Source organism: Strigops habroptila, chromosome 5 (genome assembly GCF_004027225.2).
Source record: "Strigops habroptila isolate Jane chromosome 5, bStrHab1.2.pri, whole genome shotgun sequence".
Classification (NCBI taxonomy): domain Eukaryota; kingdom Metazoa; phylum Chordata; class Aves; order Psittaciformes; family Psittacidae; genus Strigops; species Strigops habroptila.
Genome location: NC_044281.2, coordinates 69592717 through 69616811, shown reverse-complemented (window position 1 = coordinate 69616811; position 24095 = coordinate 69592717). Strand labels below are relative to the sequence as shown.

Genomic DNA, 24095 nt, shown 5'->3' with positions numbered 1-24095 from the left:
CAGTTTGATCCACAAAAATAAGTGCAATAGATCTGGTTTCGCTCACTCTTTTTCTCTTTTCCCCTCTGTAGTCTTCTGGTTTGTATTGCCCTCAAACCAAAAGGATAAAAGGTTCTGCATGGAATGATGTTATTTTATGTCTATTTGGCTAGGCAGTAGCTAGGTGAGTGGACCAAACAGACCACATGGCAATATACACACTTGCTCACTTCTTGCATTTTTCCTTTATGTGAAAGGATGAATTATTTGGATGTATAACTTCATTTTTTTTTAACCCTGCAAGAGTTGCTGTTATACTCTTTTCTTGCCTCTGTCTTCCTTTCCCTGTGACCCTGGGAGATGTGGTCCACCTGCTTCATCTCTTTCCCAACCTTTAAAGTACTTGCACAGTGTTCATCATAGTGGCAGGGTATGTCCCTATGGAGAATTTTCTTCAGGGAGGTGGTGAGCTGCTATGGAGTCACTGGCAGTGGAGTGGAACAGGGGTTGAAGATGGAAGGAGGTGGCTGGTATAGCTTGAGGTAGGCAGCATCTCTGTTCCTTTTCAGCATTACTGTACCCTGAGGCCTGTCCACATCCCATCCGTGTCCTACAATACCTAGTTCCAGTCCTAATGGCTCTCCAGCAGTGCAGTCTTCTGGGTCTCCAGAATAAATTTCCCTCTAGCAGATGCACATAGCAGAACTCAAATCGTATCCTCTGCTCAGATGTATACTAGGAAGTATTTAATTTTATAGACTACAGAGGATGGGTAAGAGAATTGGAAGGCTTGGTGGTTTTAAAACCAGTAGAGCTTTATTTCACATAACAAGTGCCCCCTCTATACCTAAGCTGTAGCCTTGCCCTTAACCCTTAAAACAAATGACTTTTGAGACTGGAGGGCTTGGTGCCACAAGGAAGATTACAAGAAAGAAACAGAAAAAGCAAGCTTGTGCTTAGAGAACCTACAGAGTGTACTTGCTGGATTTAGGCAACTGTGTTTGGCAAATAGACAAGCCTTTGGTTCCTTTTTCTAAAGAAAACTACATGTGAACTTGATCCATCCAGTTTCTCAACTGGATTAAATATGACTTGCAACTAGCCAGCCTTGATTAACCATTTTTATGCACTTCTTCCATGCCTAAGCTATAGTGTGTGCTATTTTAGTATTGCCATTCCAGTTGGTGTATGTCACTAGCTTGGACATGTAACTTGGGTTGTGATTTTCAGACTCTACCATTTGTACTTCTGTTGATTTGAATATTATCTCGGGGTCAGCAATGACAAGTAGTTAAAGCAGGGAGTTTTATGGTGCTGTTCATACTTACTGTATATACCCTGCACATTGTACTGTAAGTATAATACAGTGCATTATACATTCTTAATGCTATGTGCTTGTCTTCTTGCTTCTTGAGGAAGCTTCACTGCTACTTTAAATATGTATATTGCAGAGCTTATTATAGGACTTCAGGACTGACATGTCCAGAATCACTATTACTAAAATTATCACCTGTCTGTGCTAAGGATTAAACATTGCATGAGAAATTGCAAAGGGCAGTTCCATGAGTAGAATCACGTATGTGGTTATACCAGGAAACTCTAACACCATCAGGGTGTGTTGTGATTTGCAATGAGCCAAAGGTTACATACTTCCAGCATTTTGAACAGACTGACTAATTCCTGTACCACTTCATTCTTTGACCTTTTATTGATTGTACAGAGTTTATCTTATTTTAGAGATCTGAGGATAACTGGTTGCACAGTACCAGCTCACTAAGCTGTGTGAAACCCTTCAGGTGTAGTATATTGATTAAAATACCAATTCTGGAGACATGGATTCTTCCGTTAGCTTTGCTACAGAGTCCTTGGCTGGTGTGGGGAGCGAGGGTAGTGATGGTAAAACTGTTATTTAATAGCTGCTTCTCTTTCTGTAGGTGGTGGTGGGGGGGAGATGCTTTGCAAAAGCAATGAGTGATTTTGGGGAAACTAAGGCATGCCGAGGTGGGAGGCACTTTGCAAAACGAGGTGTGGACATTGTGAGAGTTAAATTCAAAATCGATATTCAAATCTTGCTGGTGCTTTGGATCAGCAGTTAAACTACTTAACATCTGCATTTCTCAGATGAAAAGCTTTGTAAAAGTAAAGTGATGGCTAATAAGCCGTGACTCAGAAGGAACTACGCTAACAGCTACAGTACATCCTCACAACTGTGATAAATGCTGGCATTTCAAGTCTGAAATGAAAATAGGATTTCATAGTCCTAGATTTCTTCTCTCTGTGTATAGCCCCATATTCAGCCTCCTCCAGGTTTCTGCACAGTAGACTAAATCACAAGCTTAGCTGTATGTTGGCTCTGAGGGGATCCAAGTCCAGAGAAAGTGACAGCCTGGTTTCGCTTAACAGAAGGTGATAAGGTATTGGGAAGAAGTACTATTGACTTATGAATTTGCAGGATGAGATGGTGGAGATATTTTGGGTGGACCAGAAAAACAGATTAAGTAATTTTAGCTTGTGTTCACATAAAAACTTTTCAATTGTTGCTTTACTTGTAGGAGTGGAGAAGAGGAAGCATCTTCTAGAGCACACTAGAAAAAAAATGCCAACTTTCTGTGTCATTTCAGGATAATGCTAAAGTCCCTGAAGAGGGCAGGAGCCCTCATTTGTTTTTCAGGAACAGTCCCTCTGCCATGGAGCCCTTTCTCTGGGACTCTGCAGGACATATGAGAGAGTGCTGATATGTAGCAGCTGCTTACTTGTTTTCTCACCCCCAAGCCTGCCTCTTTGCCTTCGCTCTGTCAATGCCTTGACTTGCATTCCTAGTGATTCTGTTTCAGTATCCATCCAGGCTGAGCTGTGTGTCAGTTCACACAGAGTCTGGTTTTAATTATCTCCCTTTTCTGACGGGCTCTCAGTGTTAAGCCAAACTGAATAATTACCGTGCTGCTTTGGAGATATTTTTATCTTTTTCTTTTTTTTCCCCTCCCCAAATGTTTGCATTCACATTAAAAATTGATCAGAGTCTTGAGGTGGTTGCTTTGCTAGTGGTTTCTTACATTCTTGAGGATTTATTACTGCATCTGAGGGTCAAAGTCCCTTCATTTTACATATGGCGAAGAGAATGTGCTTTTCCATGAGAAAATATTCACTCTTAACCCTTCCTGCTACATTTTATGTTTGTTTCTTCAGTTCCTCAGAAGAGGCATTGTAAAGAGAAATCTGATAGTGGTATTAAAGCTATGACTGGAATGGTGTCCAGATGTACGGTCAAGTTTGTAATTGGAAGCGGTGACTGTTGTTATCCAGACTGATATAGCTGTGGTGGACAGGGGCACAGACCAACGTTTAGGCACTGAAGTCCTTCAGTCTGGGACAGAAGGAGAAAACTGAATTGAGAATAATGGCCATTGTTCTGTGTTAATTATCTTGAACTATTATGCAATGATTTTTGACTCTCAGTTTGAGAGGAAAAAGCTGTTGCGGGACACAGAGAGTGAGATGTGACTATGGTCTGTCAAAATATTGAGGGTTAGCTTGGAGGAAGGGGACGGAGAAACTCGTGATACATGCTAACACTTATATCCCTATTGGATCTTTGAACTATTCCTAGTTAGACACATCAGCTTCCAGGCTTAGAAGCACTTGGACTTTCACTTGAGACTTGCAAATTGATTGAATGAGTGTTTCGTGGAAAGATATTCTTCCATTGCTAACGCAGTGTCTGTTTCACATATTTGTGTGAATTCATTCTAGTGCATAGGTGGTTGCTTGTTTCACTCCCAAGGCTTCTGTGAGCGAAGTAGGATACATGTAGTCCTTTCGTTCAGAACAGGGTGGAAGCATTTACGGTGGTAGCTGAAGAAATGGCTTGGCAAATCAGGCTTTGGTTGCTCTGGTGTGGTTCTGGTTATCGCCTGTTGGTTTGTGGGAAGCAGTTTAGCTCTCTTCTCAAAGGAAACCACAGGGAGCACAATGTGCTGCCAGCAGATGAGCAAACAACAATTGGGGAATGAAGCACTCTGTGTAGATAAATGGGAAGTTGAAGGACATAGTAGGACAGATAAGATATGGAGAAGAGTAAGTCATGGTCATGCTCTTATCTACCCATACTTTCTCCTCTCCACAACTGATTCTTTATTTGTCCAACTTCCCTAGCTGTCATTCCACTGTCTTGGCTCTGCTCTATATCCAAGCAAACCCTGCTTTTCCTTAATTTCCCCACCCACACCCCCACCTCCCACCCCATCCTGCCACTTCCTTCCTACTCTTGCTAGGTGTGTCCCAAAAGCTGAACCCTCTGTTCTAAATGGCCTCCTCAGTTATGGACTTCCAGGCCCATCTCCTTTCACAAGAGACTTGTTTCCCTCCTGCCCTCAAAACTGAATCCTTTGTTCCCTCATTTTGTATACCTGTCTTAATGTCTTGTATGCTCTTTTATCCTTTCATTTCATCAGACTGTGGGAAAGTCTTGAGAGCATGACCAGAATGTGTGTAAAACTTTGGAAACACAGGGGACAAGAAACAAATACTGCTCTTGCCAGTTTCCTCCTTTTCCTTGGGTGCTTCCTCAGTTTCAAATCAAGAGATGAGCATTGAATCCGCAGCATTTGGATTCTTCCTGAATATCACCTTACAAAGCCCTGATTTTTCTGTGTCTTCCTACTCTTATTACCAGGAAAACTCTGAATATGATCAAAGCTTGATTAGCTAAACAGTCAAATGCTGTGTGAGCATCACAAACCTATTCCAAAAGAGAGTTCTCAGTACACAATCAAATAGCTGCTAAATACAAAGAAGGTATTTATCTCCTGATTGCAGTTCCTTAGAATAGCAAAAGCTTCTGGTATTTGTTTGTTTTTAAAGCTCAGGGATGTTGGTTGGTTTATGATTAACAGATATGATTTGTGAATTACTAAATGGAAAAAACCCTCAACCCAAAAGTGTAACAAAATCACCTGAAGTTGTCTTGCTCTTGAAAGCATCTGGAGCTTTTGCTGGTAACTTTAGTTGAGCTGAGATTTCTCACCATCTGCTTCATTCCTTTCTTCCCATCCAGGTGAAGTCAAAAAGTAACTGCAGTTCCAAAAGGATTCACAGTGTTTTTAAGGAAGCAATAAGGATGCTACAAGAAAAAGGGGTGGTTTTCCAGAAACCTGGTAGCTCCAAGGATTTATACCATGTAAGGAACTAAGCTGTGGTTGCAAAGAAGTTCAGGGCTATGACTTTCATAGAGAGTAGAAATGTGTCAGAAGAAGCAGCTGGGCATCCACGTGCTGTCTCTTTACTGAAAGTCTTACCTGCAGCTTACTTGACTATTGCTTTTATCTCTGTATCATTGAATGGTTTGGATTGGAAAGAACCTTAATATCATCTAGTTCCAACTCCCTGCCATGGGCAGGGACACCTCCCACTAGACCAGGTTGCTCAAGGCCCTGCCCAGCCCGGCCTTGAACACTGTCAGGGATGGAGCATTCACCACTTCCTTGGGCAACCTGTTCCAGTGCCTCACCACCTTCACTGTAAAGAACTTCTTCCTCATATCTAACCTGAACTTCCCCTATTTTACTTTGGACCCATTACTCCTTGTCCTATCACTACAGTCCCTAATGAAGAGTCCCTCCCTGGCATCCTTATAGGCCCCCTTCAGATACTGGAAGGCTGCTCTGAGGTCTCCATGCAGCCTTCTCTTCTCCAGGCTGAAGACCCCCAACTTTCTCAGCCTGTCTTCATACGGGAGGTGCTCCAGCCCCTTTACCGTCCTCGTGGCCCTCCCCTGGACTTGCTCCAGCAGCTCCATGTCCTTCTTATATTGGGGCCACCAGAACAGTACACAATACTCCAAGTGGGGTCTCACGAGAGCAGAGTAGAGGGGCAGGATCACCTCCTTTGACCTGCTGGTCACGCTCCTTTTGATGCAGCCCAGCACACAGGTGGTTTCTGAGCTGCAAGCACACACTGAAGCTGGCCCATGTTCAGTTTCTTATCGACCAACACCCCCAAGCCCTTCTCTGCAGGGCTGCTCTGAATCACTTCTCTGCTCAACCTGTAGCTGTGCCTGGGATTGCCCCGACCCAGATGTAGGACCTTACACTTCACTTTGTTGAACTTCATGAGGTTGGCATTGGCCCAGAGACACTCACCTACCGAGCTGTTCTTTTTGTAACTCGGCACCAGACTTTCGCACTGCCGCTATTCTAAGCGCAGGCTGTGTTCACTGGGTTGCAAAACTGCTAATGCAGCTTGAGCACACTGAAGCCTGGGATCTGGGACAGTTCTCTTGATCAAAGTGGGGTGACACTTGGTGTTCTACTGAGTCGGTTACCCACCCTCCTTTGGATTCTGTTATATCATGTTCTTTGCCTAACTCATGGATGCTGCTAATGGTACTAAAAATAATAACTAAAGATTTATCATTCATTATTAATCTCAGAGGCAGTATATAATGCAGACTGTAGTTAAGGCAGTGTTAGTTTAGAATACATCATGGCCTTGGTTTGCTTTTCAACAGCCACGCCATCTGCTGTGAAACAGACTGCTATAAACTGTCAGTTTCTTCTGTTTTCTCCAGGTGACTGACCATGATAAGGAGCTGCTTAAAGTGACCCTTGATGTGATTAAAGAAGACTGTCGAAAACCCAGACGTAAGTAGCAGTGTGTGATCAGGGCTCTGATGAGCTGGTGCTGATATATCGATGACAATATCTCCTCCTGCTGCTGGATTAGATATGCTTCTTGTCCTTATCCTTGAACTTGGAGCTAAGCTGTTCGTGTAGCTAATCAGTATAGCTAAGAGCAGGAGTGCAAGAGCAGCTTCCTGTGAGTGTGGAGAGAGAAGGAGCAGGTGTGCCCAGCAGGAAGCAAACTTCTCAGATTTGAAATAAACAGCCATTATCTTAGATCTGTATCTTTTGAGAATACTTAGATTTTGGGAGTAACCAAACATAATAAAGTTAGGTCAGCACCCAGCAGCTGTCACTTTGCGCTTCAGATAAGTAGCAAATCTTGCTAGTTCAGTTTCTACAGGGGTGTTGACACAAAAGTGGCGGTGCAGAAAAATAAAATCCCCACCTCCATTAAGTCAACAATAAAACGTAAGTTAGTAGGATATTTGCTGTAGATTTTAAGCTCAGGTAGAGCTCAGGTGGTTGTTCTTTGCAGGTAGGAATTTCAGTCTAACAAAATCCACTTCCTTTCAGATAATGTCAGTCTAACAAAATCCACTTCCTTTCAGATAATGTACCTCGTGTGGCTTCTGACTTACCCCTGTCCCTCAAGCCTATTGTGTCTTATTGCCACAGTGATAGCTTGTGCTGGAGTGTCTGCTAATTACACAGGTACATTGCTACAGAGTTTCGATTCATTGGACAGAATGTGTCAGCAGGGATCACTTGCTGCTGGAGTCCAGCTATTTGTGGGACAGAAGGCTCTTTAGTACAGAATAATTGACTGACTAGAACATCAGGCATATAATCTTTAATCGCTCTTATCCTTATAATATCACAATGATAATAGTGCTTGTATGACCTGGTATATGATTGTTATCCTGAAAGAAAAAAGGCAAAGTGAAGTAGTATTATTTTTGAGTTTTCAACTGGCTATTTCAAGCAGTGGAATAATTGCAGACAGAGTTTCTAGGTGGAGGTGGTTCTGCATCTTTGAGGGATAGAAGGAGTAGGTGTTACTGGGCATGCAGGTGAAGATGGGCTTGTTTGCTTGAGGCTGTTCCAGTACAAGTTACTATATCACATTGTTTTATTGTCTTTTATCCGATTAACAAACACAGACATAACTTTTGTAAGAGTCAAACCATTCCTCTGCCCATTTTATACATTGGCTGGTTTTTCGTGGGAACCCATTTTTCTTCCTTAATAATTGTGCCACTGTAAAAGCCAGAACCTGTATATAGCTGACACAGGGCACTTAGTGGCTGCCTGGTGTTTAACATCCCTCTTGTGCATTGTCACACTGGTAAAGTACTGAGAGGTTGGGAAGGTCTTTCTCCCAGTTGGGAAGAGTCAACAGCAGAGAGAATCTTGTAGATCAGTCACAGAAAATACTTTAAAGAGTTCTGAGTCCTCAGAGCTATGTTTTCCATACTGAGCAGGTTAAAAATAGCAACTGCTTTACAGAGCCTCTTGTTCTGCTTGAAGCTTTCCACCTACTTAGTTTCCTGTTGTAAAGAGGACAGTTTCCAGGTCAGTGTCTCTTTGCTAGTTTTCAGAAGGCTCGTTTCAATGTCCTTGTCACTGGTAATAGAAGATTTTGAGGCGGGAAGCCAAGAAGATTCAGTCCAAACCGACAGAGTACTGCGGGTATTTTACTGTCGGTGAATGATGCAAGAGCACAGAGCTCAATGTGGCTGTCGGCCCCCCTCTGCTGGTGGGTTGGCAGTTTTAGCCAGCTTGGCCTGGAAGAGTGAGCAGGCTTGCAGTGAGAACATAAGAACATGGTAATACCTGAAGGGCTTTTGCTTATTTGTTGCAAGAAATTGCTACCCATTTTCCTTCAAGAGTAGTATTAATTTTCCATGACAGGAAGACTGATTTAGGATGAACCAAGCTCTTCTCTCCAGTGAGTTGCTTCTCTGCCAGTTTTCAGGGCAATGCCTCACCCCATTGCTTTAGTTGTGACACATTCTCAGGCCCAACCCAGCTGTCTGGAACTACTTTAGAAATAAAGAAAATCCCCAGCGTGCCTAGTCAGAGCTCCACAAACCCTGACCTGTAATATGCCTACATGACAAGCCTAGTCCTTGGCTCCAATTGTAATTCCAAACACTCTGATCTTAAATGCCCTCATGCAAGGCCACTCTGGGTCCATCTAGAGGCCGAAGATAGCCAGAAAAGGATGATGGTACATTTTGACTTCAGCCTGGACTGCAAAATGGTAGACTTAGTCCAGATTTGGGTGGGTGGGTTTGGTTTGGGGTATTTTGGGGGGTGGTTTTTGGTGGGTTGTTGGTTGGTTGGTTTTGTTTTGTTTTTTAATTTTGCTCTGGTTTTGGGCTTAGCTGAGGCCAGTAGTAGAGAGGGGGAAAAAGAAAACAGGACCACTTGAAGTGAAATTTACTGTGTCAGAATGGATCCTGTGTGAGATGTCCACAGTGGCAAATGCTAGTTGTTCTGTGACTCTGTCCTCTCTGGTATTGGTAGTTATTCACAACCTGGCGTATCTCAGCTGGTGGACAAAAGCTGGAGTGCAGTATGTCAGTGAAAGAGGGGCAGCATCACTCTGCTGCAAGGAGTATATTCCCTCAAAGTTGGACCGTAGACTAGGAGTGTTTCTGAGTTACTTAATGATTGTACATACCTGCAGCTACCCCAAAATGCCATTTTCTACCAGCATCTAGGAGGAAAGTATGTATGCAGGATATTAGTGACAGCACCATTTACAAGTGAATAATCCAGACCTTTAAAAGTATGTAACAGAGCCTCTATTGTTTAGCATTTTACAGCAGAATTTATCCTTGAAAAACAAAGATTTTATTCATAACAAACTGAAATAAGAATGGCTTAATATCAGTGTTTTCAATTCATGACAAAACAAAGAAGAGCTAGTAGGTGAAACAATATGATTCACCATTAAAAGTGTTACTTTTTCTTGTTAAATTGATTTACTGGGTATCAGTATAACTCAACAGCGCTGTGCAACGCCACATTATTTTACTAATTCAATAGACAAATGTCTTTTTTAAAAAACTCTTCTAAATGTTTTTAATTGGGTTTGTGCCATTGAAAAGGGTGCCCAGAGAAGTTGTGGATGCCTCATCCCTGGAAGTGTTAAAGACCAGGTCAGATGGGGCTTTGAGCACCCTGACCTAGTGGAAGGCATCCCTGCCCAAGGCAGGAGGGTTGGAACTAAATGATCTTGAAGGTCCCTTCTGACCCAAAGCATTCTATGATTCTATTGTGCTGTTGGGTAACACTTGAGTCACTATTCTAATTCATTGAGACTTAAGGTAAGTTAGATCAGGGATGGGCACTTTGAACCTTCTTATGACAAACCTGTGACTAATGCAAAATGCAGCTATCTACTTTGTTCGCAACAACAGTCACTATGACCAGGTAGAGGCATTGTTCTGTTCTTTGCACTTAGCCATTCTGGGGTGGCGGATGCGTTTTTTGCTACCAGCCACTAAGGTATTTTATCATGCTGGATCACTGGCTTTTAAATAAATGTCTTTGCTGGATTCACAGCCTAATAGGAGTTGGGCTGAACTGTTTGTTTACCAGTACTCAGCATTGCCTCCTATCTATGAGTGACTTTTCTTAGTAGCTTCTAAGGCAGTTCTGGGGCTTAGCTGATTCTAGAGTAGACACTGGCAAAAATATAAACAAAGGCAGCAAGAACAAAATACAGGGACCTCCCTGGCCCATAGCAACTTCTCAGTACCCTTCTCAAACTTAACTTACATCATGTGAGCTGAGGAGGAGAAAAGTTGTGTTTTTCTGATATTTCTCATTTATGCTCCTTTCCATTGTTAGCCATGGAGGAGAAAGAAATCTGTTGCGAATTCAGCTCTTGGGGAGACTGGGTTTACAGGGCCTGTTGGAGGCAATCCCAGGCACAGCTACAGGGTGGGTGGAGAAGAGATTCAGAGCAGCCCTGCGGAGAAGGATTTGGGGGTGTTGGTCGATGAAAAACTGAACATGAGCCAGCTTCAGTGTGCGCTCACAGCTCAGAAAGCCAACCGTATCCTGGGCTGCATCAAAAGAATTGTGACCAGCATGTCGAAGGAGGTGACCCTGCCCCTCTACTCTGCTCTCGTGAGACCCCACTTGGAGTACTGCGTTCAGTTCTGGTGTCCTCAACATAAGAAGGACATGGAGCTATTGGAGCGAGTCCAGAGGAGGGCCACGAGGACGATAAAGGGGCTGGAGCACCTCCAGTATGAAGACAGGCTGAGGAAGTTGGTGCTGTTCAGCCTGGAGAAGAGAAAGCTGTGTGGAGGCCTCATAGCAGCCTTCCAGTATCTGAAGGGGGCCTACAAGGATGCTGGGGAGGGACTCTTCCTTAGGGACTGTAGTGGTAGGACAAGGAGTAATGGCTTCAAACTTAAACAGGGGAAGTTTAGGTTAGATATGAGGAAGAAGTTCTTTACTGTGAGGGTGGTGAGGCACTGGAACAGGTTGCCCAAGGAAGTGGTGAATGCTCCATCCCTGACGGTGTTCAAGGCCGGGTTGGACAGAGCCTTGGGTGACATGGTTTAGTGTGTGGTGTCCCTGCCCATGGCAGGGGGGTTGGAACTAGATGATCTTAAGGTCCTTTCCAACCCAAACTATTCTATGATTCTGTGATTCTATGATGTTGACTGGGAAAGCTGAGCTTCAAATGATGGCTCTACCAGGCCCACAGTATCTGTGTACTGCAGCAGCCATTAAGGACTTTTGTCTCTGGATTGCCCTCTAGGAAAGGGGATTATTTTGCATTTCTGTTCTCTTGTATATTTTCGTGGTTAATTGCTCTTAAAAGAACATAACATTTGATACTTAAGTTCTGTGAATTTCTACTTCTTTTATTCTCTGAGTAGTCTGAAGTGCAGAGATGGGATTGCATTGCTAGGGGAATGAAGTTGCACTGTAACAGATTTTCCACAAGATGCCAGCATTGGGCAAGCAGTTACAGGTCCTGGCTGCGGACCTTTCTTCTGTTCTATCTGGCTTTGAACTTGGGTATGAGCAAAAGGATTTTAGTTTGGTTTCTTCTGCACTTGCAGAAACTGGATGGCTTGCATAAGTGTTCAGTGGAGGTACTCTTAAGTTATTAACCTCATCATCAGGTTATACTGAATGAGCCCTGTATATTAGAGTTTGCAAGAGCGATGATCTTTTGCCTTCATTATTAGTGTTACAGCCCTGGCACTTCCCAGAAAAGTCAGGAGGAATAGGTGAGAATTGGAGAGTTGTAGACACAGTCTTGGGTCTCTTCCATCTGAACACATGCATCTCTGCTTTAGTACCTAGGGCATTCTTCCTCTTTGACAGCTGTGGGTTTTTTCATGCCTAATCTAGATTATAATAGTTTAAAAGAGGCAGTTAGGCTGAAGTCTTTCCTCCATGCCTGATTGCATTTAACTTTTTTCTGCAGATGCTGAAAAAGGCTGCCATTTCCTTCACATCTTGAATTGTGTTCGTCAGAGCTACAACCCCTCTCTGGCTGAAGTGGTGGTGCACCGTGTCTTGGAACTGCTAGAGAGAAACAGTGATGTTGTCAGCACTATGGAAGGATATTATGTGGCATTTTAAGAGAGAAGATATATTTGTTGTGGTCCATTCAGGATAAAGGAGGGAGGAAGGAGAGATTGAGTGACCCTGAAAAGCTGCTATTACCTTGTATGATCTAGATAGAGGGAGAAAAAAGAGCATTCTAATTCTCCAAATACTGTTTTTGTTCAGCTCCAGAGAAGTTGTTCAAACACTTGTGTTAATATTCTTGCTGACTTCCTAGCTATTCCTAGTAAAAGTTGTATCAGCCTGATTCTGGACATCCTAATACAGCAGAAGAGCTGGGAACGAAACTCGGTTCTTTCCTTGCAGTAAGATGTGACGTGGTCATCCTCACATTTACATCCCTAAAGAAAAGTCACTGCTCCAGAGTGCTGTTTACAGCAGTGGGCACGTCAGGACTCATTTTTTCTGGCTTAAAGACTGATCTTGTGATCTTTCCATATGGTAATAGCTGTGGATCTTTCTTTTTATGTATACTTTATAATACCTACAGAAAAGACATACAAGCAAACAATCAAAAGATTTGCCTGGCCTTCCTGGCAGTGTTGGTGTACCCATGTCTAGAAATATATATTCCTGAATATGCACAGCTTTTGCACTACTGAAGCACAGTCCTTGCCTTTCTCTGAAAACTAATATTCAGGAATGGAGTCCTGCATCCCTTTCCCGCCCTGCAACTTTGCCCTCTGCTTGTCAAGCATGTCTGGATTCCGCTGGCTACCATGTGCACTACTGATGCATGTTGCTGTGGATTCTGTTCAGACCAGAATTGTCAAGACCAGCCTCCATTTTGATGCTCATTTTTAAATTGCTTCCTACACCACAAATGGTAAACCATAAATCAGATGCTCTGGGAAAGAAAACATGAAAGCCAGCAAGACCCACTGTAATCTCCATGCTCCCCATTATCTTTTGTGTCTTATATTCCTTGTCACCTTTGGGGAAAAATACTATCCATCTCTGTGCTTGCAGGGGAACGCAAGACATTGATGAAATAACACTGGCCTAAAGAAGGTTGCCATGCAAGATGTTTGATCTCTGTTATGTGCCACAGTTCAAAGCCCAGAGCTGTTCAGTATTTATCCTTAGAGAGGGCTTGCTGCTGCAACGGCTTGTCTGTTTAATTAATCTGTTTAATGGTGTGGAGGTGAAACCTTTAACTTGGAAAGAGTAGAAGGGATTGAATGTATCCTTCCACTTTCCTCTGCACCTTCCCTGGAACAGTTGAAATAGCAGACTCCCGGGAGGCAGATGTAGTGGTAAAGCCCTATAAGGATTGACATAGCAGGGAAAAATAAACCATAGGCATGAGGAAAGCCAGTGAGTAGCCCCATGTGTGCCAGCTCTCTGGTTTGTTGTTATATTATATGCCTCATTCCAAGCCCTGGCTGCAGTGAGATATAGGCTAAGAGAAAGGCATGACAAAATATTTGGCATTTGCATTCAGAGGCCTGTGGAAAACTCTGGCCTTAAAGAGATGGTGCATTTGTTCATAGTGGAAAATTGATGTATGAATCATTCTTTTGCTGTAAATTCCCTACGTGCTGCAGGGCTCAATAATTTGTTTCCCTGCAGGCTGCCCTACTCCTAGCACTGCTGTTCTGGTTTGAGTTGGGTACCTTCCAGTCAGATCTTAATATGGGCCTGAACAGGTGCTGAAAGTATGTACCTGTGCAGGAGGATATAAAAGAGAAGAGGACTAATAAAGAATTGTAGAAGTCGTCTTTCTTCTTTGCCCCCCCTGCCCCATGTCTCTGGAAATAAGTGAAAGAAGTCCAGATGCAGAGTGAAGTGTTACTGAGGGGAAATACAACTTAAATTCATGCCTACAAAAGGTCTGGTTGGCCACAGGAAAGGTTTGCTTTTCAGATTCCTGCTCTGATTACTGATCAGTTTGAAGTGATGCTTAAAAGCAAAGGCTCTCTATGAGTAAGTTTGGAATTTGATTCCTAAATTCATACTCACTTCAGGAGTTAACCATATGCTACTGCTTGATCATGGAGAAGTCACCTTCTTGGCACGAGTTCAGGGATTTTTTTTAAAGGAAAGTATGTGTTGTCTTGGGCATATGGAGGATTGTGGCATCTAATTTAAGAGACTGGCTTGGCCATTTCCTTGAAGTGTTCTGTATTAGCAGAAGCTGATTTTGCTGGGAAAGAGTTAAAAGAACATTGCTGGCTCAGTGGGAAAGGTGATCTCCTCTCTTGGATTATAAGAAAGACTGAACCTGGCCCTCCTGAGGGTGTCAGCCAAGTGTGTGGGCTGGATCAGTTTGCTAAGTATTGGAGGAAAAGATAGTCTGGAGATCATGTTGCTCTTTAGGGTCTCTTTAAGATAAATTCATACCAAAATAGGATTACATCTTTGTCCTCTGCAGCTTGTATAGTCATACACACAGCTTCTAATGGGTTCTGTTGCCTCCAACTTTAATGCTCCACTTCCTGGGTTTTAGATGTGTTTCTGTGTGTAAAGTCTGCCTAAAACTCTATGCCACCTGTTTCCTATGCATTGGAGATTGATGCAGACACAGTGTCTTCCCTCTCTGTCCTGTGCCTGTTGTACTTTAAAAGCAGCTGTGAAGCCTCAGAGATGAAGTGAGAGGAACTTGCCTGTGGAAAGATAGATAGTTACTCTTGAAAGAACCTGTCCTTCGAGGTTTTTAAGTTGGTCCTTGCTGGCAATGCTGGACTCATGTGATGGAGGGTCCATTCTGTTGGAGATTGCTCCCCAAGAACAGGAAAAAAGGATTTTTCTCACTTGAGTTAACTCAGGAAAGTAATATGAATAAACACAAGGGAGCCTACAGTTTTTACAAGACTGAAAGGTTAAGGCAAAATTAATGGAGGAGCCTAGATTTAAGTTATAAAGATTCTAATTCTGAATGACTGTGTGGAATAGTTCTGCCTTAAGCTTGCATGCTTTATTTTTAACACGGTAACCACCCAGCACAGACTAACACTTACTCTGAGTGCATTCCCTCTCTTGTACCTACAGGGAATAGCATATGCATATGCGTGCACAGAAGTACTCAGGCTGGCTGAGCTCAGAGCTCACTGTAGGTTGATTTACCCATTTACTCAGTATCTCTACAGTATGCTTCTGTGACAGCAGTCTAGACATACCCATATTGGTATAAGTCACCTTTATGTAAGTCTAACTACACACACTAGGGCTTTTACTGCTAATAAACTGTCTCTCTGTTTAAAGATCATATCCTTAACCTAGAGAGTCATATCGTGCACACTGTTAAAACTCTCAGACCACACCTACAAAATATTGTGTGGAATATACAGTGAAAGCACACTTTCTTGTTTTGTTTAATTTGAAAACTTGTTAGTTGTGTTAGGCCACACAATTATTAGTGGCTTATTGAAGGACTTTGACGGTGGCACTTTAGTTTAAAACTGACAAGTGAGAATTCATGTTGCAGGACCGCTTCATGGCCAGTTGCAGTTCCCATAGAAACAGTTATGGCAGTGAAAGGCAGGTAAGTAAACTGGAGTTTTTAAAAGCAGTCAGCATTTTTGTAACTTTAAAAAGGTATGTTTCCGTAGAAATGCAGCACCTGAGAACAAAAATTACCGAAGAATCTCAATATTCTATTCTAGCAAAAGGTAAGGTGAGTGCTTTTCTAGTAAGGAGATGAGCTCTACCTTCAGGCCCCACCATCTGCTTAGGTGAGAGAAGAAATGAGGTGGTTCGTGCCTCAGTTTCCCTCTTTTATAAATTGGGGGTAATACAGCTCCCTGTGTAGGCATAAGCCCCAATTTTCCTTAATGTTAGTCATTAAAAGCTCTTGAGATCTGTCAAGGTGAGCTGTTAAAGAATAACTTTGCGTGGGAGAGGGTGAACGGATAGATGGCTGGTGTGGGACTTAGCAAAAGTGAGGCTTGGATTAGAACTAATAGCTTTATCTTTCTCCACCTCTTTTTCCATACATATTACTTGGCCTGGCTTGTCTTTCTGCTCTCCAGGTCCAGTGAGGCAATGGTGGGGTTTTTTTATTTGTATCCTATGTTTTTCCTGGAATCCTGTTTCCCCTTATGACTTCTTAGATGACTTCTTAAAAATATAAATCCAGATAAATAAGTTTTGAGTTTTCTTGTTCTCAAATCTTTGGACTGTAAATTTGTACCTCTGGGGGTATGTATTTTACACAAGCTAACTGAGAAATGAAGCTTTTCTTTCAAAGTAATAAATGACAAATTTAAAGATCAGCTACATGACTGAAAGCTCTTATTTTGTGGATCTGTGCATACTTGCGTATTCCAGTGATGAACACCATAAACAGGAGTTGCTAGTTCTTCATTCAGAATGAAAATTCATCAACGAGCATTCAGTGAGGCGTGAAGCCACATGAAGAGTTATGAGACAGAGTACTGAAAATCTGCTTGTCAAAGAAATGCAGTTTTGTTTACTTTGGGAGTAAGCTGATCCTGTGGGGAAAAGATGTGCCTAGCAAAGATTTGTATCTTTATACTTACTTCTAAATGGGAAGGGAGCAAGTTCAGATCCCATGGGCAACCTGAAGTTTGAAACTTCCTGTCAGTGCAGTGCTATGTTCTTTATTGCCATCTTTCAGCGCAGTCACCAGCCCTCCTGCCCCGACCCTACAGGCCAGTGAGCAAACAAAAGTTCAGCTGCAAAGATAAAAGAATAGTTGTAATAATTGGTTACCATCCTCCAGGAGCCCCAGCAATACAGAAACATTTTTGTGGATGTTTGTTGGCAGCAGGGAATTGCTGAGCCAGGGATTTTGGGTTTCATTCCCAGCAATGTGCCCTCTCGGGCACAGAGGCTTTCTCCCTAATTTCTTTCATCTATTTCTGCTCTCCACCCTCTCCTCTAACTGTCATTTCTCAGTCCCTTCATTTCATTCACAGTCTCATTGTTCATCTCTGTACGACAGATCCTTGTCAAACCTCCTTCCTCTCTGCTTTTTTCCCTTTTTCTTCCCTAATTCAAATGTCTTTGTCAGCATCTGGCAATTGGAAGTTTCACTGTAATCCCCTTGCCTAACTGACCTGGCACTGTTCACAGCCTGTTCTGATTCCAGCAGATTCTGCTTCACTCCTTGTCTAGGCACTAGAAGAGGCAGATGTTGACTTTACTCTTGAGCTTTCTTCCCCATGTAGTTTGGAGCAGGAAAGAATTGCAATTTCAGGGAAACAGCACTTTTTCCACCCCACCCTCCCAAAGACCCAGTGGCTCCCTCGAAGGTTCTCGTGGTGGTTTTCTTGCAGGTATCCAAGTACAAAATAAATATAATTAAAAAATAAACCACTTGTGTCTTGCCCAAACCTGAGTAAGCACAAGTTGTGCTCCTCACAGAAGCTATCTGCTTCTCCCTGCTGCTTTCACATCCTGGCAGATTTCATTGCAGACAGGATCTGTAAAGTTGACTTTTAGTTTGTCTACCTATGAGTGTGTCTCCTTGTAGCCTGTTTTTTTTTTTTTCTGAGGAAGTGTGATTATACGTTAATGGGATTATACTTTAATGGGATTATACTGTGTGTCTGGGCATTTGTCAATTTCTGTCCCACCACTCCAAGTGACTTTGCAATATGTTGGCTAGTTAAAAGGGGTGAAGGACCTTGAGCTGTTAGAGTCTTTAGAAAATGGATGCACTGATAGAAGAGGGAAGCCCAAATTAGTGCCTCCATCAAGGGGAAGGAAGAAACTCATTCACACATCGCTACAGAAAACCATTCACGAGACAGTCCCAAGGAACCCATTTTTGTAACCGGTAACTTGCTCTGCACTGCTCTTTTAAGAAATGACTGGACTCTTTTTCCTAAAGCTTCCTCATAGATCACCCCAAGGCAGACATTCATGATGGGAAACTGCAAATCAAGTCGTTAAAATGTGGTAAAGTTATAGCATTTACATCAGGGTACAAAGTTGAGTAAGCAATTGTTAGGGATGCCACCAGCCCATTCCCACCAATATCTTTTAAATGTGGCATGGAGGCTACTCTAATCTAGTCATAGCAGTTTACAAGTTGAAGCCAGCCCAGATTAGCAAGATTGCCTGAGCATAACATAACCTGGAATTTGCTAGTGAAAGAAATAACCTAAAGGAACAATTTTCAGCAAGTATTGAACCACTGAACAGTGTGGTGCCAACTAACCTGGCACAACATGTCCTACAGCTCTCGTTTTAGCTTGCTTTTTGTTATTGATTGGAAGAATGAATGCTGCTTCCCAACCAGCTAGAACTGGAGCTCTCTGCCACCTTAGACTGCAATGAACAAGCTGTGACTCTACAAGCATGCAAAGGCCAAAACATCTGCTTATCTTGGCTGAGAACTGCAGGAGTGGTTACATCTAGGCCACTGCTTCTGTGGAAGATTGGGCCTGAGACACCTGTTCTTTGTTCTTCCTTTTAATTTTCCCGAGTTAAAAGCAAAGCATCAAGAAAGTCATCTCATGTCTGCTATGAACAAGGTAAGATAAATTGCAAATATATGTCACTGCACACTAGCCAATGTGATCAAATGAAGCACGCGCCAAGTCTGGGTTTGGCCTGTAAAGCTTGTGGCTCCTCCCAGGAGTGGAGACCTCATCCAAATATTCTAATGCTGTTTGGAAATAGGAGGGAGGAATCCATTCACTCAAATGTCTTCCCCAACAACGGAGTCGTGCAAGCCCTGCAGGCTTACGTGATTCTAACATGTGCTTTTCTTAGCCAGGTATGAAGGTGGTAGGGAAATGAAAAGGGTGTTTGGAGTTGGGTTTTTCTCCTATTGCCAAAATTTAAGTAATTCACATTGAGAGTGTACAAGTTGTCCTTGCATGCATGTAAAACTAAACTCTTTTTTGCTGTAATGTCCACAAAAAACCCCAGAGCTGTAACAAGCCAGGTGGTGGTCTGAAACTACTGCCTACACTGCTGACTACTAGTGTGTCATTGTTCTCTTCACCTTGTCTTTTTTCCTCCCAGTAAAAACACTTAATTCCTGGTTCAGAATAGTTATAGTCTCTCTCTGTCCTGTGAGTACAATGATCCAGGACAAACGTTACAAGAGCAAACTGATACAGAGAGGAGTTTTTGCTGGAGCTCTGAGTGTAGGAAAGGATGAGAAATACAGAGGAAGCTGAGGGAGGAGGATTTAGCACAAAGATGTTTGAAATTAGTCCTGTTGAAAAAGGCTAAAGCAATAATTGCCTAACGATGCTTTAGACATCTGTTTCAGGACAGGCAGCAGGTGTTGCATGTAATGAAAGCAAGGGCTTGTACTGTTTTATTTTCTGCAATTAGAAAGCAGGGGAGGAAATGAGGGCAGGAAAAAAATGGAGTAAGAGAATATTTACCATAAACAGCTGGACAAATTTATATAGAGCACAGTAATATTTATATGATCTTCCTCTGCCTTCCTTTAACAGTTCCTCTGTTCTGGGAGGCATTTTGTCCTTTCTGTAAAAGACCAGTGCCTCAGATGCTGAAAGTTAGATGCTAAAGTAAGAGCTGGCCTTTGAGCTCTTTTGTCTTCGAGGATCGAAATGTTCAAGACAATGTAATTGTCAATAGCCCAGATGCTGTTACCAGTGGCTGAGAAAGACTGCCATTAGTGAAATGGTCTGTAGGGTTGCATCCCTGATGCTGTGTGGCCATAGCTTTAAACATGCCTGGATCCAAATAAATGCCTGGGATTATGTGAATGGTGTGTCCACTGCCCCAGACTGGAAAGCACACCTACACCTGCTAAAGAAACTGTAGCTCTGCTTCCCACAAGATGTTTTCTGATTTAGAATGATCTTATTTGTTTTTCCAAGCAATAAACATCCTACAAACACATACAGGGCATTTGTCTTTTCCAAACATCTCCACTACTGCCCTACAAAGTCTAACTTGAGAATACTATTTGTGTGTACCTATGGGATGATGTTACTGCAGAGGAGGTCCAAAAGCGCTCCCCCTAAAGAAGTCTCTCTGCTGGGGAAAACCACTTTGTTTTTGCATGAAGGTAACCTTAATAAATAAATAAATAATAATCAATGCACTCCACTGCTGAGTGGTAGAGGTTGCACGTTACAGGTTTCCCCTTATAGCGTCAAGCTTGTGGTTTTGTCATCTATGGTCTAACAGCAGTTCCATGGTTCATAAGGTTTTATTGATGCATTTTTATAATTCACAGTCCATCAGTCAAATGTTTTCTGGTTTTGTACTGGCAGATAAACTCTTCTACCTTCTCTAGGGGATGTGCAGCCAAATAAAATTACTGCTTGCTTTCAGAATGGGTTGAATAAGTAAAAATAGTGAACAAGGAAATTCAAGTTCTAAAAGGGCTTGGTGGAAAATTTAGATCTGTTAATACTGAGGACTCGGTGTCCGTGTATATACTTAGAGGTAACATGGGAGAAAATGCAAAGAAAGACTGCTTCTTCCTAGGCTGACTTTATTTGTAACAAGACTGCATTTTCAATAATGGATTGCCAAGTTTTTTTGCAGAGGAGGCAGAAGCCAGCCTCAAATGTGCTATTTTGAGAACAATGAGAACAACTGAAGTCAGAGATAGCATCCAGGAAGAAACCTGGGGAATCCTAACCCAAACCTGTGATCAGTTTGATAAACTTCAGCAGCCTCAAACGTAAGCCTGACATGTATATAGCACATAAAGACAAGTGTGGTTTGGGCTTGCTTTACTTTTTTTTTAACATGTCAACAGATATCTACAAAGCTTTCATGACAATGGAAAAGTACAAGGTGTATGTGGATGAAAAACAGTCTGCAATTTGCTGCTACTACCCTAAACAGAGCATGCAGTGCACATACTGAGGTTGGAAATCCTTCATCCACACGTGGTAAGAGAGGACTGAAAAATAACATTAGTTATGAAAGTGTTAAATTGTAAGATAGCTGCTTCAAGAAAAGGATAATCTATAATTTAAGTCATGAGGGTAAAGCAGCTCTTTCATAATGTAGGTGAAAGCTGTTATGCTGTTGGGAAAGCATGTACACTGCTAGCAGGGGGAACAATTATTTTCCTTTTCCCATTATCGTAGATTGCACACAGGGGCTGGTACCACAGCACTCTCTGGTAAGGAGGCTGGAGGGAAAGGGGCACACCACTGTGCTCAGGGGGCTGCTCTGCCAGGACTGCAGCTGGTTTCTTCAGCTCCCTTTTCTATCATATAGACTGGGCCTATTTATCTCCAGAGTGAATTTCCTTTGAAAAGCAGTAATCTCCCAAGAAGACGAAATGCAATTGGCTTTTAAAAAATGGGAGAAAAAGATAGCATCGTGCTTTGTGTTGCAGAGTTTGAGATTTGAATGCCAGACAGGCTCTACTATTCCTGTCACTCCTATCAAAAGACATGTACATTGAAACCCTGAAGTGGAAGGACTGCATGGAAAGCAGCCCTTTTAAGCAGCTTGTAAGTACAGACGCTGAGATGTGAGTGTAACAAAGGCTCTGTGTTGTGCTGTTGCACATCAGAGCCAAAAAAACCCCTAAGGGGCACATCTCTAGTACCATGTCTAGCAGATTATGCATGCAACTCTAGTCGCCAGTAATGAGTTGTGTGGCTAATCTGTCATGCACAGCACTGCAGGGCTCCCGCTTCCCCCACAGGACACTGGGCTGAGCCTATGGGGCACTTTGCTTCCCCCCCAGGTGCTGAGCACCGTTAGAGCCTCTCCTGGTTAGTGGGACAGGAAAACATTGTGTTCAACCTGGCTGCCCAGCCACAAAACAGAAAATCACAGATAAGAAATCACCCTCATCTTTAACAACAATTCCAGCCACAACAGACAGGGCTGTTAGACCATAGGATGGTTAATATTCAGAGGGGGTTACTTATCTGCGGTGATATACCGTGAATTAATAAAAGGCATTAGAAGTGGCCTTAATGGAGCACAGAAAAGCCTGTCCTTTGTTTTGTTTTCTCACTGATTTTGTGATCCAAGTGTTTTCAATTTACAACCCAAATGCTTATTTACAAAACATTTGCCAGCATGACAAAATCCTTATGAAATATGAAAACTGGAGTCATGCTCCAGCACTGAGACTGTCGCGCACACATTCTGTCACGCATCAGCTTTTGCTGTACTTGGAGCACAGGCTGGGTGGCTGGGCTGTAGCTGTAGTAGATCTGTGAGGCTAATGTGATAAAAGTGATTACCTGTTTGGTAAAAAAAATCCCCTCTTTGCCCAAATAACCCACTTAGCAAATAAGTAGGAAAAAAAGCTTTTTAAAATAGCTGGTTTCATCAGAAATCTGAATTTCCCAGGGTGTTTCTCAGGTGAATTGTATCAGAAGAATAAGCCTGTAAAGGATATTAAATCAGCTTTAATATTGATGTTAAGATATGTATTAAATTTGATAATAATGGCACTGATTTTCCCATGCAATGACAGGACTTCAATAATAAGCACTTTAAGAAAAAGATACAAATACTGGGAGATTTAGGATTTAAATCCCTAGAGTCAGTTATTTTCCTAGAGATTTGTAGTGCCTCAACCTGTGTCTTCATGGTCCTGGCCAGGTACAGGCTCTTGGGCACATGGCGTTGGTCACAGACCAAGCCTGCTGTGCTCTTCACTGTGTACTCAGGCTGTCTTTCATTCAGCCCCAGCAGCCGGAGCCTGGCTCTCTAGCACAAAGCTGGGAAGTGCTGTCAGCTTCATTTTCCCAGCTGCTGCCTAAAAGAGGAGCAGATTTTCTCAAGCCTGAAGCATAATAAGGGGTTTCAGTTATGTTTCTGTCAGTCTTGCAATAGTCTGTGGTTGGAACTCCCACTGGACTGGGTGTTGTACATATTTTAAAAGAACAATCCATGCCCCTAGCAACATACGTTTTCCCTATGTAGATGGAGGGATGCAGCAAACAAACAAGGAGAGCAGAAGGTGGCGGTGAGCACAAAACCGTCAGACGATGGAGGAGGAGGGGAGCCAGAGCTGTACAAGGGCATCACAGCTGGAGAAGGTCATACAGAGTGGTGGAGAATTGAGTTGTCCTGAATAGAGGAAAGGTAAACCATGGACCAGATACTGTGGAAGTATGGGGTAGGCACCACGGGAGCACAAAGCCCAAAGCACCAGGCTCAGGTTCCACTCAAAATAGCTCCTTCCTTACTTGAGCAGATGAGAACACTACCCGTAAAAAGATGCCAATTAGTAAGAATGTCAGGAAGGATGGGGCAGGGTGTGTGGAGAATGATGTATTTGGTCTCTTTCCCTCACAATGACATGTTTTGAAAGCTGATTTAAAACAAAGCCTGAGTGTTTTTAATGGTGGACGGGACCCTTTATTCTTTTTTGGACAGGGTGATAGGAGAAAGGGATGGAATGTGTGATGTCTATTGATAATGGCACACGGGGAAGAGGCATCCAAGACCACTGGCCATGCCAGGCATATTTTTATCAATGGGTTATTTGAATATTTACATTTTCAAGGAAGAATCTTCTTTGGTTGCTCCGCACACCAGGGACTTCTTGGCCAGTCTAAACAGTAAAGATTTCTAATGTAAATAATTGCTCTGCTGCCTTATGTCACGCATAAGGATGAGAGGTGGGAAGTCTCTCAAGAAGAGGGAAGAGGGTGCTCTGAAGGAGAAAAGACAAGCCTGAAAAGTGACCACACAGGTGGGCACATTGGCTTTTCCCCTCTGTCACTCTCCCCATTACCAAAAGTTGGTTGCATGTATACCTGAGCACATCCTAGGGTGGGATACTAGGAATTTTATGTCAGTTTACTAGTGTTGGTAAACTGTATAGCAGCTGAGGAGCAAGGAGAAGGCTGGCTTGGAGCATATATCCCTGGCATTACACAGCAGATACCTGCTTCCCATCCGACAGCAGGCAGTAGCTGTGCACTGATGGGGCTTCTGTTTTTCCCTTTGGTTTTTAGGCTGCTTGTGGAAACTAGCTATGGTTTTAAAACCAATCAC

The 24095-nt window shown here is 42.8% G+C and overlaps 1 protein-coding gene across 1 annotated transcript in view; it reads left to right on the top strand.

Moving 5' to 3' along the window:
- Positions 1–16420, top strand: part of STN1 (STN1 subunit of CST complex) — a 48289-nt gene extending 31869 nt beyond the window's left edge. The window contains exons 8-10 of the mRNA XM_030488364.1: positions 5033–5155; positions 6545–6617; positions 12064–16420. Of these exons, the coding sequence (XP_030344224.1) occupies positions 5033–5155; positions 6545–6617; positions 12064–12221 (354 nt within the window). The 3' untranslated portion in view covers positions 12222–16420. The remainder of the gene's footprint in view (positions 1–5032; positions 5156–6544; positions 6618–12063) is intronic.
- Positions 16421–24095: the final 7675 nt, after the last annotated feature.